The sequence below is a fragment of the Plectropomus leopardus genome, chromosome 3 (assembly GCF_026936395.1).
Source record: "Plectropomus leopardus strain MGB_pleo_1.0 chromosome 3, ASM2693639v1, whole genome shotgun sequence".
In the NCBI taxonomy this organism is placed as follows: domain Eukaryota; kingdom Metazoa; phylum Chordata; class Actinopteri; order Perciformes; family Serranidae; genus Plectropomus; species Plectropomus leopardus.
In genome coordinates this window covers 23,597,526-23,613,717 of record NC_142178.1, presented here as the reverse complement: position 1 = coordinate 23,613,717, position 16,192 = coordinate 23,597,526, and the positions used below count along the sequence as shown (strand labels likewise).

Genomic DNA, 16,192 nt, shown 5'->3' with positions numbered 1-16,192 from the left:
CACAGTTTTTCAACCAGATTTGTATGAAAACAATGTAGGTAGTATGTGTAGATGAACTGTGGTAAACTTTCCTCCATCTCAGCAGTGCCCAGATATCCTTCCTTTCCCCCTTGCAAAACTTGAGTTTTGCTGGCTCTTGAGGCTGTTGTTCAAACTACAGGCTGTACTTCCACATTTTTGTATTGCCCACCAACCCCACTGCTGCCACCACATACTCAAAGAGTATACAGTTGGTCAAGAGATACATCCACCCCTCTCTCTGTCTCTCAAACTTGGACCAAAATCTGATCGAACAGTAAAACTAGGCAGTGATGATCGAATATAAATCAAGATTAATTACTGCACTGCCTTTGTTTCGCCTAAAATGTTTTTAGAAACGTATTTTAATGCCCCGTTTTGCCATAATGGCGAGAGTTTATCAACAGGAAGTGGGCGCCACACTACTTCCAACACAGAGCTCAAAAAAACGGAGATCAAACTTTTAAACTAAGCAGCGCTGTTCAAATATAAACTAAGATTCTGTTACTGAGATGCATATTTTTCACCTCAAATGTTTTTAGAAACATGTTTTAACTTACCTTTTAACTGTAATACAAGATCCTGCTCATCCCCATTGTTTCACATGGACCAGTACACATTACGTCAAGCATATAGCATTCTGTTGTAGGTTTTCTACCTCTTAAGCAAAAGCACCCCTTTTCTCATGTAGCACCAGTCTCAAAAGTATTCATGTCTTTCTACTGCGTAGACTGCCTAGTTTCATGTGATGGCCTTCTTTATTTTGGTGAAACACTTCTTTAAGCCATGGAGTTCAAGTGCTCAGTTTTTGTTATTTCATGGCTGTTGGTAAGTTGCTCGTCCAAGCACATAGAAAACAGGAAACAAGAGAGAATCCACCATTATACATTATCAGCAGGTGTGTTAGGTGGTTATGGACTGGTATTAGTTGTAGTGAGTCACACCAGTTTCTCTTATCCCCTTTAAAGTCTGTGCTCTCACCACCAACGTGGTCAGGCTTGCAGGTGGGAAAGCTGCAAGGGTTCTTGGCTCTGTCTGTGCGCCCTGGCCCTACTCAGTGGATGGTGGACATGAGAGACTTAGTTTGAACTCCTTGTACTATCTTTGCTAGACCCATTTAAAAGACAGCGATGACACACAGCTGATGCCCTTGTAAGCTGGTGTTTTTGTATAAAGTGCTCCAGCGATGACATTTTCCTGTCGGCCAACCTGGAAGCTAATGTCGCCCTGGTCAAAAAGCCTAAGGAATTTTTCCATTGGATTTTTGATCATTGCAGAAAATAAGGTCTTTGGCAAACAAACTTTATAATATTTACTTATTTATATTTAATATTTATTCAAGTTTTGTTCAGCAAGATAATCTTCACAAATGAACTCCATTTTTGAAGCCTAAATGCAATCGCAAGAAGTAAAAAGGTATTGTTAAGCTATAATGAACTACACTATTGCGTTGTCACGACTACATGGCTGTAAAGCTGTGTTCGTGCGGTTTGGCTTGATAAAGGTGTAGTGTCATTTTGCCTCTTGTTAGCAACCATCTTTTTTACGACACATAAAAGCTTCAAACTTTGCAAGTGGGGTATTTACTGACCAATTTTATGCCATAAAACAAAAAAGAAAGTCTCTTGAGCTAGTGTTAACCACGGACCTTATTAAAGGCCTCTAATCAAAATCCCATGCAAACAACCCATTGATTCCAGGGACCTGGAGGTGCTAAAATGCGATTTCTGGGGTTAGGGACCCATTACTGGGGTTCTCTATTAAAATGGAAAGACAAAGGAAGAGGATTGGTAGGAACAGGTGGTGATAAGGCAGTTCAGTGATATTGTGAGAAAAAGTTTTAGTTGTCTTACAATAGACACAATAATAAACTGGATTTTTGCCATGTTTTTAAATGTGTCTGCTGGTTATGAAATTTCCTACCTTGGCAAATGGCAAGTCAGCACATAGGCAAACCAGCAAAGGTGAGAAAAACCTCACTGAGTCTTAGCAAAATACAACACCCCACATCAAAACCAAAACATTAGAGTGAAAGAGCACACCTGCTAGTGTTGTCATTGTCATACAAATTATTTTAGCTTAAACTGTTTTTGTGTATTATTGCTGATAATATGATGCTTCCTTCTTAACACAACCACTTCAGATTCTATTGTGCTCTTTTGGCCTTATAACTGGATTATTCCCTGCCACCATTGGTCTTTGACCTTTTGTCTTCTTTGTTACCCAGGAAACACAAACACAACTGCTACTGTGCCCAGGAGGTGTTGAGTGGTCTAAGACAGCCGGTGGCCGTGGTGCACTGTGGGGATGGATCCCAGCGGCTCTTTGTCCTGGAGAGGGAGGGAATTGTCAGGATACTCAACCATGACCTCGAGCTAATCAAGGAGCCCTTCCTGGACATCCACAAGCTGGTGCAGAACGGCCTGAAGGTAGGAATGAGCCTGTCTTCACAGTGTCAACAGTTCTGGAGGAATTCCAGAGGTAATATGACAATATGGATGTAATTTGAGCAGGAAATAGGAAAGGAACTGATGAATTCTGAAATATTGTTTGCTACGTTGCTAGCGCAAAGAAGTAATGTGCTAGAGCCTTAACACAATTCTTTACAACTGTTTGCACCTATGTAAACGTGTGAGGAACATCTCCAGCCAAGACAAATCCCTTGAAAGTGGTGCCTGCTCACTATTAGTATTCAATTATATAATTACACCAAACAAGCAGTCATTCATCAAATGTAATCGTGGCTAATCATCACGCTATTATCTGCTAATTAACTGTACATACAGCACACATTGTGCTCACTACTAATTTTCTGCTAATTCTCACAGGATGGGTTAATGGCTTTCTTAATCTCTCCCATATTGTCCCTGTAAGGGTTATAATATCCCACATGGTTACCCAATACTTAACATAATGACGAACTCAGTACAATACACGATGACTAGAAAGACAGTTAAACATCTCAGGTTAAAATTGTAACCTTGACTACACTGTTTATTCACTTCAACACATTTTCAACTTTTTGCTTTCTCTTCCTGTCTGCTTGACCCCATACCATAATGAAAGTCCGAATTCTGTTTGGCTTTGCAACCTCTCTGAGAAAAAATAAACATGTGCAAGGCTGTAAAAAAGAAATAAAGGCGCACATGAACTATCTTTTCATGTTTATATCTTCTGAGCCTGATGAAGATTTTTGTGTTTTGGTGTGGTGCTAGTTTTTGAAATGTTGCCTTCGTGGCATCATGGCATTGTAAATATTACACAACTTAGACCTACTTTTGCTCTGTGAATTCACTCTCAATTACAGAGACAGTATAATCTTTAGGGTAATGTCTTGATATTTATTTTCAATCCATAATCCTTGCTGCATCTCAGATTTTGAATTTGAGAATTGTTCGGAAATTGTTGAGATGGCACGAGATGGGTTGGCTGGGATTTTTGTGGGGCACACTCCCAGACAGGAAGTTTATCTATCACGCATGCCTCCTGCTCCTCCACTGACAAGACCATTTGCTTACAAGGAGTCAAACGGAGCACAGCAATTGAATATGTAACTGCCCCCTGCGGGATGCTCTCACCGCTCTGCTGTGCTCTCTTATCATCCTTCAGTCCAAACTGGTTGTGGATAAAGTGATCATTATGACAATTAGACGTGGCTCGATCCCCCGCAGGCCCCAGGAGTCCTATTCTGTGATGTTGGCTGCCGGAACGGGCTCCCAGCCACACGGGGTGAACAGAACCAGGGGAGGGCTAAGGTGTTTACTGGCAGCATCAACAGGATGGAGCTGCCTTTATACAGAGAGAGGAACCTAGGCCCCCAGGAGACAGGGTAGATAACGGGTTTATCATCAGCTCTGTGCACATGCTTTGATTGTAATGTTCTGTGTTTCCTTCTACTCCTCTATCCCCCTCCTTCCATGGATCCCCCCGGTGCCAATTAAGATGAACTGCACAGAAACAATGCTGTGCTGTGGTGGTGTGGGCTCCTAGCTACGCTGTGGGTGTTCTCCTGAAATTCAATCTCTATACCCCCCCCCATCACCCACCCACCACACACACACATTCACACACACATTACCCATGTCATCATCTCCACAACTAGCTCACATTCACACACCTCTAACGTGATGGTGAATTGCGGACGATTTTCCTGATTGGACAGAGCTATGCTTCAGGATGTGCTTTATAATTGGTGCATGTTTCTGATTTTGACCGTTTTTACTAAAGTCCTGATCGAAACCGGATATTTTTAGTTTAATATAAATACAGGTAATCCAGAATTAAATGTCCAGTGTAAAGGATTTAGGGGGATATATTAGTGGAAATTTAATGTAATATAATAAGTATGTTTTATTTTGTGAATAATCACCTGAAAATAAGAACAGTTGTGCTTCCATTACCTTAGAATTGGCCGTATACATCTACATAGGGAGTGGGTCCCGCTACAGAGATCACCATGCTGCATTGCCATGTTTCTACAGCCTTATATCCATGACTCTTCTATTAACAAACTTTAAAAAACCTTTAACACATTTATGGAGAGGCATCAGTAAAATGGTGTGGGGGAAGGGGGTGGTGACTGATTCAGTTTCTTTAAATAAAATCCTGCGGTTAGTTAGAAGTTAGAAAAGAATGATGCACCTGCATCTTTAACTGCCTTGTGATCATTTTTCATTGAGTCTTTCCAAAGGTCATAAAATATGTTTAAACCAGTCTTTTACCATTTTCACTCCATTTTTCTACAATACAATACTAAATAAAGTTATTTAAAACCATTTTCAGGGAAGTTTGCTACAAGTTTTTAGATTTTCTTGTCTGCCTCTGTGTAAATAGTCTATTAAGGTAATAGGACTTAATTAAAGTCTTGAGTATGTGATGACACAATAGCACCATGTTCATTCTATACATGCCACGTAAGCACAGGCGTGGCTCAGTTGGTGTACGACTCCATCTTCCTAGTTGAACATGTTTAATTGGTTAGCAGTGATTAGTGCGCATGAGAGTTACATAAAGCTTTGCAGAGAAGCTTTTGCGGCGCAGTAGTTAAAGCTCTTTGATATCCATGTATATATGTAAATCTTTCCGTAATTCTGTAGTGTCTAGTGGTATTTTTAGACTTTAATGCTAAGCTTTAGCCTCTGTTCAAACAAAGACAGCATCTCACACTGTACAACTTGAGAAAAGACACTAGAAAGTAGCACGTGTGATAGTGACACGGAGTTTTATAAATGTAGACATCTGTGAGCAGCAACCCAAAGCTGACAGTCCCCTGACATGTATTAGCCTGTGTAGCAGGGGCGAGGGGGCCGGCTATAAAATATTTCACTGTTGAAACAAATAAGTCACAGCATGTTATTCTTTCTGTCCCTGCTTTGCTGACAGCTGCTCCGCATTCTCTGCGGCCATCAGAGGCTCCGGGCTGCTCTCATACGGACTAAAATAAGTGGCATCATCTTCACTATAACTCATACTGATCTCACAATTATCCTCAAACAGCTGGATGCCTGCTAGTGACAGATTAAGTGTTAACAAATATAGCATTTAGGCAAAAAATCGTCTCTTCTGCGAACTTTATGGCGCAGAGGATGGATTATTTTATTCTTTGTTGGTGGGAGGATTAATGTGTCATGGGATTACTGTTAACTTCATGGGATTTATATAGCAACAGGTGGAGGAGTTGAGGTGGAGATTTGATTCTCATTCCACAAGAAAAAAAGCAGAGAATACAACACAGGAGGTGTGTGTATTGTCTGTGTTTGTGAGGGAGGTGCGAGTGTAGATGCTTCAGGTAGTCTTTGAGTGAAGGGCGTAGACATTGTTTTGCTCCAATCAACTCTTGTGGAATGTCTTTCGGTGGAGGAATGCCCACGAGCCAGCAAGGAAGGATCAAAAGGTTCAGGGAACAATGCATGAGCCAACATGTGTGTCAATAGGACTCAAAGACAGCTGCCCCTGCAGAATTGGAAATGGTAGCATAATGTGTGTCACTCAGACAAGACCGGCATTCCATGTAATGCACTGTGAGATGTGAGATAACAACCGCTCCTCATCCCTGCACCTCACTTTCCCAGCTTTCTGTGGAGTGACGCCAACACTTTGACATTGCCAAAGCCGGAGCCCCAGAGAGCAGAATTGGAGGGAAAAGAGGAATGCAGAGGCAGGTGTTTGTGAAAAATGAAGAGATAATACCTCATGAGAGATTCAATCAGAACCCCCTGCCTGGCTGTGGAAGAATGATGGCAGTCATAAAAAGGAAAAATGGAGGGAATGTGTTTTAAGTCGACACAGCAGAGTCATTTGTATAGTTTGAGATTTGTATATGGTAGGCATTATGATTGGCAACATTAAAATCTGTTATTAAGAAATTATAAAGGTAAGTTACTAATATGAATTAGGCTTGAGCGGTATCATGGCATTACGGTATATCAGAGTTTTTAGACATCTTAAAGGTAAGATCTTCAATACCATCAAAAATACAGAGGCTCCTTCTTCTGTCAAACGTATACGGAGATGCTGTACTGAAGTGGTGAATTGTAGTGCACTGCACGTACCACCAGAGATCAGTCTTTACCGGTGGAACAGTCAGCTGAGTTAAAAAAGATGGCGACTGCATGTGGTGGGGATAATGTTACAGGATAAAGCTGGGCACCAACAGCAGAGAACGACGGAAAGAGAAAACAGCAACATTTTCACCCCTGACTCTTGAATTAAGGGTTTATTGTGGCCAAAACAGAGTTAGTAATTGTTAAAACAATGGAAAGACTAATCAAGACAGTTTTGGTCCGTTGAGTTTGAATGAAGTGTGTTTATGATGAGTTTACAAGGTCTTATTTGGGAGAGAAAAAGAAGAACTTGAACTCAGAAGGTGTATGGTTGTATTTTTCTGTCGAAGAAGGAAAAATAGGTTAAAGAATGTTTCCTTTCAAGAAACTTTGTAAGTTCAGTTGACTAAAAAAGCTATGAGAACCTGTAAAAGGTATTGAACTTGCTGCTCCACAAACTGTCATAAACTTAATACCCCAGTGAAATATTAGATAGATATTAAGGACTGAAAAAATACACACTGCCTAATGCTAATATGAATTTTAAGTGTTTACAGTAAAACAGAGAATCTATTTTGCTTTTTACCCAAAAATTGTCCTTCATCCATATTCATATACCCTAGGTGAAAAATACACAGCGTAACAGTCTGCACTTGGTACTGTAGAAGTTGATTAAATCTGCCATGAAATAAGGCAGAGCAAAACTCCTAAATCTAACTATAGCTTTTAAACCCACAATGTAGGAGCCAGCCCCCCTGAAAATCCACTTTGCAGCTGTCAATATGTGAAACCTGCAGTTTGTACATTCTCTAAATGAGCTTGTTTGCACAGTATATTAGTTTTTGAGCTGTGCCAAGAATATCTTACCCACTGCAGCTCTGGCAGCAGTTTCGCCATGATCAATGCTCAGGATCTACAGGTTGACACTTTGTCTTCCTTTAATCAAGCTATCTCCTTAGATTGGCTCCACATTAGAAGGTTCTCTAATTTAGTGTTTGTTTCTTGTGGCTCTGGTGCCAGCTCTGCTGTTCAGCCTGCTGCTGAAGGAGCTACTCATTAGCAAGGAAGCTAATATTTCAGCCCGTTTAACCACTGTGTATCTTGGTGGTCCCCCTTTGGCTCCGGATGTAGGCCTCTTTGGAATTGTGGTCTTTGACCCAATCCCTATAGTGAGTTTATTTTGGGGATGTGGGTCACTGCATCCCCAAATCTAACATATGGATCCAGCATTTCAAGATGAAGTTGGGAATTTCACTTCCCAAGATGAAACCTTTTGACATTCTTTGGTGGAGTGCAGTCACCTCTGCTCCGACTAACATCCAGCTGCACATAACTCCTTTTTTATTTGACTTCAATGATCTGACATTTAGTAGTACTCGTAAATTTGCTGCGGAGGAACTCTGCCTTTTGGGGTGGAGATTTATTTGTCAACTTTCACAACATTTCACTTCATATTCTGATTGATAGAACTCCTGTGGCTTATCATGCGGGTCTCTGTTGTTGCTCATCGGTACTTCAAGTACATTCCTTTGCAAAGAGTCATCTCTTTGCATTCGCATGTGGCCCGTGTCACTGCTGCGTTTGACTGGGCCGAGTCTAACGCAGTCCAAACAGAACTATGAGATCCAGTACACCGATTTATTACGTGTGTTCCTTGGCTTGTGACATAGACTACACCTATCCTTAGCTTGCCACTTGTGTTCAAACCAAGATAGATATTTCTCCAGAATTCCTTCTTTTGACTATTTTGAGAGGGAATGTCGTATGGATGAGACAGCTGCATTAACTGTAGACATGATACTTGTTTGTTTGCTATGAGTTGAGATAATTTGTCTGTATTATGCTCACGCTTGCTTTTTTTGAAAATTTCTCAGTGAAAAAAAACAGAATCAAGCTGTTTTAGAGGGATACACTCACACAGGGACCACTTTGTAAACATTCTTCACACCTAAGCCTAGCATTCTGTTCATTCTTTTGTCAAGAAGAAATAGTGAGGGAGAGTACAACATAAAAAAATGGGCCGACCTGGCTTGTCTTGCCTAGGGAATGAAATGCTGTAGCTGATTATTACAGCTAACTATGATGGGAGGACCACCAGGGAAGTGACAACTGATGTAGCTGCCTCCGGGGTGAGACAAAGGTTTACATATTACACAAGCAATTTAGATGTTTTCTAAACATGTTGCCAAGACAGTGGGAGTTGGCAGCTCTCTGTCCCCCCTCCACCCCCACCCCTCCAATCCTTGAATTTTGCATGGATTTTGTATAAACCAGGAAGAAGTGAGGGGATGGGGAGCAAAAAGCACGGACTGAAGCACTCTGCACTTTTGTGCTCTCTATGAACTGTGAGTGAGCTAATAAATTCTTTCAGCCACTCAGCGTAGCATTCACGGATATCCCCCAAAGATTACACACACAAATCACTGCACAATGGAGGCCACCGGGAGGGCCTGGGCGTCACAGGGGCCCCCCGACCCTGTGGACAAGCGCACATAACCAGGCTGCGGTGAAGCCTGGGCGAAGGCGGGGGGTTGTAGAGGAGGTGCAGCTCTACCCAGAGTCAAATGCTTTATAATGGTTAGTAATGGTATATTCAAGGAGGCTGGTGAAGGTGTGAAGTGAAACAGGCGAGGGTAGAAAAAGAGAGAATGGGAGAATAGCAGGGGTGTGAAAGGGAATGTGATGGATAAATAAAAAAGGGGGATTAGAGAGGTTGAGGAATTAAAGGAGGTGGGGGGTGATGGGTGTGTAGGGCTCACATGTAGTGGTCTTGGTGATGATGAAGATGACCGAGGGGGGTGATTCCAAACCCCACACAGCCCGAGCAGAAGCCAAGCAGGGACATAATTAACTCCCGGATCTTTTGTGTTTCTCATCTGACTGCAGGGTGGAGATGAAAGGGGCCTGCTAAGCCTGGCATTCCACCCCAATTACAAGAAGAATGGCAAGCTCTACGTCTCCTACACCACCAACCAAGAGCGCTGGGCCATCGGACCACACGACCACATTCTCCGTGTGGTTGAATACACCGTTTCGAGGTAATGGGAGAAGTGTGTGCCAAATCTACCTCAAATATGGGTCGTTTACTGCCTGAAAGAAGACCAAAACCTCAGCTGCCTCACAGTGTATAGAACAATAAGCTCACATATTAACTATTGAGGATTAATGTAGCCTGGACATTCATTTCTCCATGCATAGCCAACTTATTTAACCTTTGAAAAGTAAAGGGGGTTTACAGTGTGGTCAGTCATAATTTGTAGCAATGCATGACGATTGGTGAAAATTCCCACAATCTGCTGTTCAGTACATGCTCTCACTTTACAGCTGATTGCTTAAAAATTTAATCGCTGCAATTTGTAAAAATTGTAAGCCTTTCAAATGTAATAAGAGAACAAGAATAAGATGAAAGTGAAACCTTTTGTATGTTGTGAAAATGTCACAAATCCCTGAAGGAATTGATTATTCTATTAGCTATTCACATGCAGCAACACTGATTTGACACATTTTTGCCAAGAGACCATGGCAACCACAGTAAATATAAAAGCTTCAAGAGCACACAGCATAATTTGGGCGTTCATTTGCCTGTAGCTGTGTTGATACCTCACACTCCCTTCAGAATGACCTGTAATTAAGAAAACAATCTTTTCTCACGAATGTGTTTAAGTGTTACATTTTAATTTGCATAATCATAGTTGTATGTTTAACGTAATGATCTAATCTTAATTATATGCTTGGCATGCAGCCTCGGTGGCTGCAGCATATAGTCTTTAATTTGAGGGTCCAATAGAGAAATGACAGGTAAAGTATTTCATGGTAGTTTAAGAGAGTAATTTCTTTTTCTTTGGCAAGCTGCTTTTTTAAAAATTGCAGGACTACCCAAAATAACACATCATGAAATATTTGTTGCTGATACTGTGAAGCCAAATCCTCACTTTGCACCAGAAATTGTGCAACATTTTGAAGCCTGTGTTACATCTCCACCCACTGTCTTTGCCTTAATGAGACAATGCATTAGACAAAAATGTCTCCAGACAACAAACTATTTAAACTGATTCAATGTTGTTTGTGATGTCATGTCAGCATTTCTTATCTGTGCCTCAGAATCATTTTACCTAACAACACAATATTTAGGTTAATTATTAAATAAAATTAACTGGAGGCAATCAGAGTGTGTCATTATTAATAAAATAAAGTCCTGCAAAGCATGTTTAAAACATTACATTGCTTTTCTTCAGTGGCTTTCCCTGATCAAGAGCCGCCTCTTACCAAGACCCTTGTACAATTTTGAATATTTAAGAGAATTAACAGAATGTCTGGAGGCTCTGAGGTAAAGAAATGTTCTACACACCCCCGATATATATTAGTTAATGTTGTTAAGCAACTGTCATTTTTGCACCCTTTGACAGAAACCCAGTTAAATTGACGTGTTATGATTTTTCTTTAGGAAAAATCCGAACCAGGTGGACACCCGGACTGTCCGGGTGCTGATGGAAGTGGCAGAGCTGCACAGGAAACACCTAGGCGGTCAACTTCTCTTCAGTCCTGATGGTCTGTTGCACATCGTCCTGGGAGATGGCATGATCACTCTTGATGATATGGAGGAGATGGATGGACTCAGGTGAGCTCAGAGGTCTACAAATTGTAGTACGAATGATGATTGAGTGCCACTGTGTGCCCCAAGATTGAATCCTTTCCTAGCTCCCACCATCGTGAAGGTGTATTTTGTTTGTGTGTTTGAATGCAGTGATTTCACAGGGTCCGTCCTGAGGGTAGATGTTGACACGGACTGCTGTACATCGCCTTATTCCATACCACGGAACAACCCGTACTTCAACAGCACCAACCAGCCCCCTGAAATCTTTGCTCATGGATTACATGACCCAGGCAGGTGAGTGAAACATTTGACAAACTTCATCAGCGTCACACTGGAGAGCTTAACAGTGATTCCTGGCACCCTTCAAAGATCACCCTTCAAAATTGGGCCACTACAACTGATTCAGACTTTTTTGTTCTGTCAGAAAATGAATAGCAGTTATCCTAATATCCTGAGTTATTACTGCTGTTTTAGGAAAGAGTTTCATAAATTTAGACTGTTCTTATGCCAGCTTGCTGCCTTGTAGTTGGTGTCAAGACTTTACTTCTGTTTGTCTTGTATTCACTCTGCGCTCTGTACTGTAGGTGTGCAGTGGATCGACTTCAGTCTGACAATGGGAGTCTGCTCATCCTCTGTACGGATGCCAGTGGCAAAAACACATCAGCAGGAAGAATACTGGAGATTTCTAAGGGGAAAGATTATGGTGAGTTACATTTTCCACGAGATTTTCCAAAAATGTTGATAATATTTTTACCCCTTTTTCTTAGTTTGGAAGGAGTTTGTTATTTTGCAATGTTAATATAGCTCATGACAAAAATAACTGAGTGCAACCTTTGTCTGCGATTTGTTTGATAACGTTACGTCTTGAGAAAGAAATGAAAGTCCATTAACCTCTTGGATAACCTTTCACATTCATTCTGCTGAAAATGACATCTGTTTTTACGAATGTCTTTCATTTTGTAAGAACATGGTGCTTTGGCAGCAAGTTCAGAAAACACCCCGGGTTGAGCGCAGAGACAGTGAAGGTTGAATGTAGAAATGATGAGATCTAGAAAGATTCCCCCCTTGTGGAGTGAGGATTTGCCAAGGGAATGTGAGATTGTGTCCACACGTAAGATTTAAAGCTGTCAACAACAATAACCGTCTGGATGATGGTTTAGCATTGTTGAAAACACAGCTGAGAAGGCCTAGTTCTTCTCACATTGAGAAAATAATCAATAACAGCAGTGCCTTCACAATCCTTAGCCGTCTTCTTTTCACAAAAAACAAATGACTGCTGTTTGATCTGAATTACACTGAGCTAGTTATCTTTGCCACAATGTTTTGGCAACCCAAATTGATCCTTCAACCTTGATCTCTCCAACTCAAAGTGCTGGTTATTGCCACAGACTACCTCTCCCTCAGCTTGATGCTTGATTTAAACAGTAACCCAAACTGCAAAGTGATTGCAGTTGGAAATCGAGCACACCAAGTCTTGGATCATGCATTCTTTAAAGGCAGCAAACCTCCATTCATATTTCCCTTTGCCAAGACAACTGTAATCCAGAGAACTTGCCATATTGCCTCACCATCACACTCATGAATAAAAGATGAATACATTCTCTTCCAGTTTTGATAAAGACGTATCAAAGTCTTAGTTGGCTGCCAAAGAAGAAGTCAAATATATTGCTGTTCAATTTAAATCAAGATTCACTTTTTGCTGTTTTTTTTCTTATCGAAGTGAGTTTCCCTAATAGAAACCACACAACCATTATGTCTTATAGACTACTGACTTATAATAATTCTTCAGTAGATTTTAACCACTGAAGGATGCAGATTGATAAATATAGTGATTACTTATATCTCAAAGAGACGGATTATATTGCCTCAATGCTGACACTATGTCTACTGGTGTTGCATGTACGCAACAGTGCCTAAGCTTTTTCCTCCTTTCCCCTCCCCAGAAAATGAGCCTTCTGTCTATGACCTGCAGTCCAGTGGAGGAGCACCACCTGTGGGGGGCTTCATTTATAGGGGCTGCCAGTCGAGAAGGCTTTATGGCAGCTATGTGTTTGGAGATAAAAATGGGTAAGAATGAAAACGGATGACTGTTGAAACAGCACTCATGATTATCTGATAAATTAAGTTTCTTTGTGTTGTGAAATCTAGATTTACTCCCTGCACACTTGTTTATTTTAAAAAACATTGTAGTGGCTTTATCTTATTACTGTTCATGTACAAGGGATTTATGAGTTATCGGACAAACATCTTAAGTCCTATTGAGATCAACATGACTCTTTCTTCTCCTCTCACACTGAAAATCTGTCCCTTGCATCGGCACATGCCAAAGTAAACACAAAGTTCCATCCACGTGGGGGGAAAACAAGTTTTATGTTACTGTCACCACTATGGCATGGCCCATTCAGTGTAAATGGAGATTAGACATCCTGCTCTGTGCTGTTCACACTTTTCTTTGGTTTGTAATTTATCCTACTTTGCTGATGTCAAACACTGACACTTGAGTAAACAAAGGAAGTAAATAGCAGGGGGGAAGTACACTATCAGGAGTTGGCACTGTGTTTAAAACAATGTGTGGTCGCCTAATTCTGTGCCTCATTACAATTTGAGGGCATACTGTTATGGCTAAGTGAAGGCTCCGGCATGATGTTTGTTTTGAAACTAAAAGCAGAGGTCTTAAATAACACCATGTGAGACATGTTGTGGAAAAGGAAGATGGGTCAGTGAACCATGTCACAAGAAGTAAAAGTTGTCCCTGTTTCCAGATCTCAGTGTAATTTGCCTAATACTGCTGCAAGTGGACTGCATTATATTTCACTTGAACAGTAATGTATAAATATAAGAAATGTACATGTCCTGTAAAGTTCATCATGAGTAGTATAATCTAACAGTCTGCTTGAGATATGTAACTGAAAAAGCAATGACTGTAACAGTTCATTCACTCTTTGTGTTTTGTTTATCTCAGTAACCTGCGGATCCTCCAGAAGTCTACGTTGTCAACATCAGCAAGTGGAGAACAGTGGCAGGAGAAAGCTCTGTGTCTGGGCTCAGCTGGCTTCTGCGGCTCCATGCTTGTTGGACACATCTTGGGTTTTGGAGAAGATGAACTAGGTCAGTAGGGTGATGATAAGAAATAGAGATATTTCGATACCATTATTTCTTTAACAACATCAATTCTGATGCCTGAACTTATGTGTCAGCCAATACCGAGCACTAATCAGATACCATAGCAGCAAAAACAATTGACAGCTGTATACTTCTAATTCTGAAAGGATGTGAAATCATTGCTATCATTGTTATATGACATGGCTTAGTTTAAACCCTAAATTGATGGGACTGTCCAATGTAAAAAAAAATACCAAATTTCGAACTTTTGGCGACTTTTTTACACCACTTAAAAAGTGAAAAACGATCCTTATGAGGGTGTGAAACTACTTAAAAATATATTAATAAAAGATAACATGTTATGGTATCGGTGCAAGGACTTACTTGGCAGTAAGCGACCCACGATTTTAAGCAGTTTTTAAGCATTTCTGATGCTATTTTGATTGTAACAACTCTAATAAGAAACTAACATGCAAATTATATATCTCTTCTCAGATTTTCAATCAAGCTCTCCTGCTTTTCTCTCCTCCTCTGCGCTGTCCTTCTTTCCTATATCCACATGAGTGACAGCTATGTGTTAACTTATTTTCTGACATTACTGGGAGTTTTACAACATGACCCTGTGACGGGTTGTTTGGTTCAAATTATGTATATCAAAACTATGGAAAAATCATGGTTTACAGTCAGTATAGTTGTAGTCGTATATTTATAAGTTTTACATATGTTAACATTATAGAGAGGAATTTTCCTGTAAGTCATTTGAAAGATATTTTGCACTATCACAGCATGATGCATAAAAACACGATTAAAAATCTGGGGAAATTGCAACACTTAAGTGAAACTAATGCCCGTCTAACTCTACCGCCATGCTTGTTCCAACAGGATATTAAATCGTGCATACTTCCCTTTGGATTAATTGTCATTTCCATAAGATAGCAAAGATTCATTTACAAGCTTCGTATTGGGCCACCTACAAGTCGATGTTTTGCATGGGTAGAGAGATGTGTTAATATTAACCCGGGGGCACCGCCACATTAAGATAAGGTAGGGTGAGCTGAGGTGAGCGGACTAATATGATACAGAACATTTTTACCAGCTGGATCCCCACCACACACTCCCAGAATTATTAACTGTCAGCTCTGGTGTTTCTGATTAAAATGAACACATGATGTGGATCACTCACACAGCCATCAGAAATGTTTGATCACAGTCCTTGCCAGGTCTTGGAGTTATTATTTGACGAGGTATTTTAAGATTCCTGCATTTGATCATGATTTGCTAGTGGTGCAAGAATCATGGAGGAGTGGGATCGGGTCCCAAAGTATGGGCCCCACAGACACATGTTTACAATTTGTCCCCTTATGGAATTTTCTTGCGGGCTTGTTCCTCATTAAATTATCCGCATGGTTCCCAGTCATGAGTATCCAATTGTCCCATTAAACTCTTTCTTAAAGTCCTTTGGCAAGTGCAGCGATGCAGAAGCTGTAGCTACACTCATCTACCTCATTTCCTTATGTCCTCTACTTTCATCCTCCTATGTCTTGCCTCGTCCTGTCATTTTATTACAGGTATTGCATAGTTGTCAGAAAAGTTCATTATTGGGACATATATGTTGTACAATGAAAATATGCAATGCAAATAATGCTGATGGCCCATTTCCATGTGACTCTTCCTCTTTTGCAGGTGAAGTCTACATACTGGCTAGCAGTAAAAGCATGGCGCAGTCACACAGCGGGAAACTCTACAAACTAGTAGACCCGAAAAGGTACAATCATGACATACATTTACTTTTACTCCTCGGGGGTGGGAGGTGGTTTCTAATTTGGAAAGGGGTTTTGAGTGAATCATATTCTTTCAACCGTCATATGTGTGTAAACTATGTATTATAATGAGACGTCAGAAAACTAGCACACCATCCTGAATTCCATGCATTTTT

At 40.7% G+C, this 16,192-nt stretch overlaps 1 protein-coding gene across 2 annotated transcripts in view; it reads left to right on the top strand.

Annotated features, from left to right (window-relative positions):
- hhip (hedgehog interacting protein) overlaps positions 1 to 16,192 on the top strand; it is a 40,770-nt gene that overhangs the window by 11,355 nt on the left and 13,223 nt on the right. For both annotated transcript variants that reach the window (XM_042485444.2, XM_088075900.1), the window contains exons 4-11: positions 2,246 to 2,447; positions 9,447 to 9,598; positions 11,005 to 11,178; positions 11,305 to 11,448; positions 11,739 to 11,857; positions 13,098 to 13,221; positions 14,117 to 14,262; positions 15,940 to 16,021. In XM_042485444.2, coding sequence (XP_042341378.1) covers positions 2,246 to 2,447; positions 9,447 to 9,598; positions 11,005 to 11,178; positions 11,305 to 11,448; positions 11,739 to 11,857; positions 13,098 to 13,221; positions 14,117 to 14,262; positions 15,940 to 16,021 — 1,143 coding nt within the window. The remainder of the gene's footprint in view (positions 1 to 2,245; positions 2,448 to 9,446; positions 9,599 to 11,004; positions 11,179 to 11,304; positions 11,449 to 11,738; positions 11,858 to 13,097; positions 13,222 to 14,116; positions 14,263 to 15,939; positions 16,022 to 16,192) is intronic.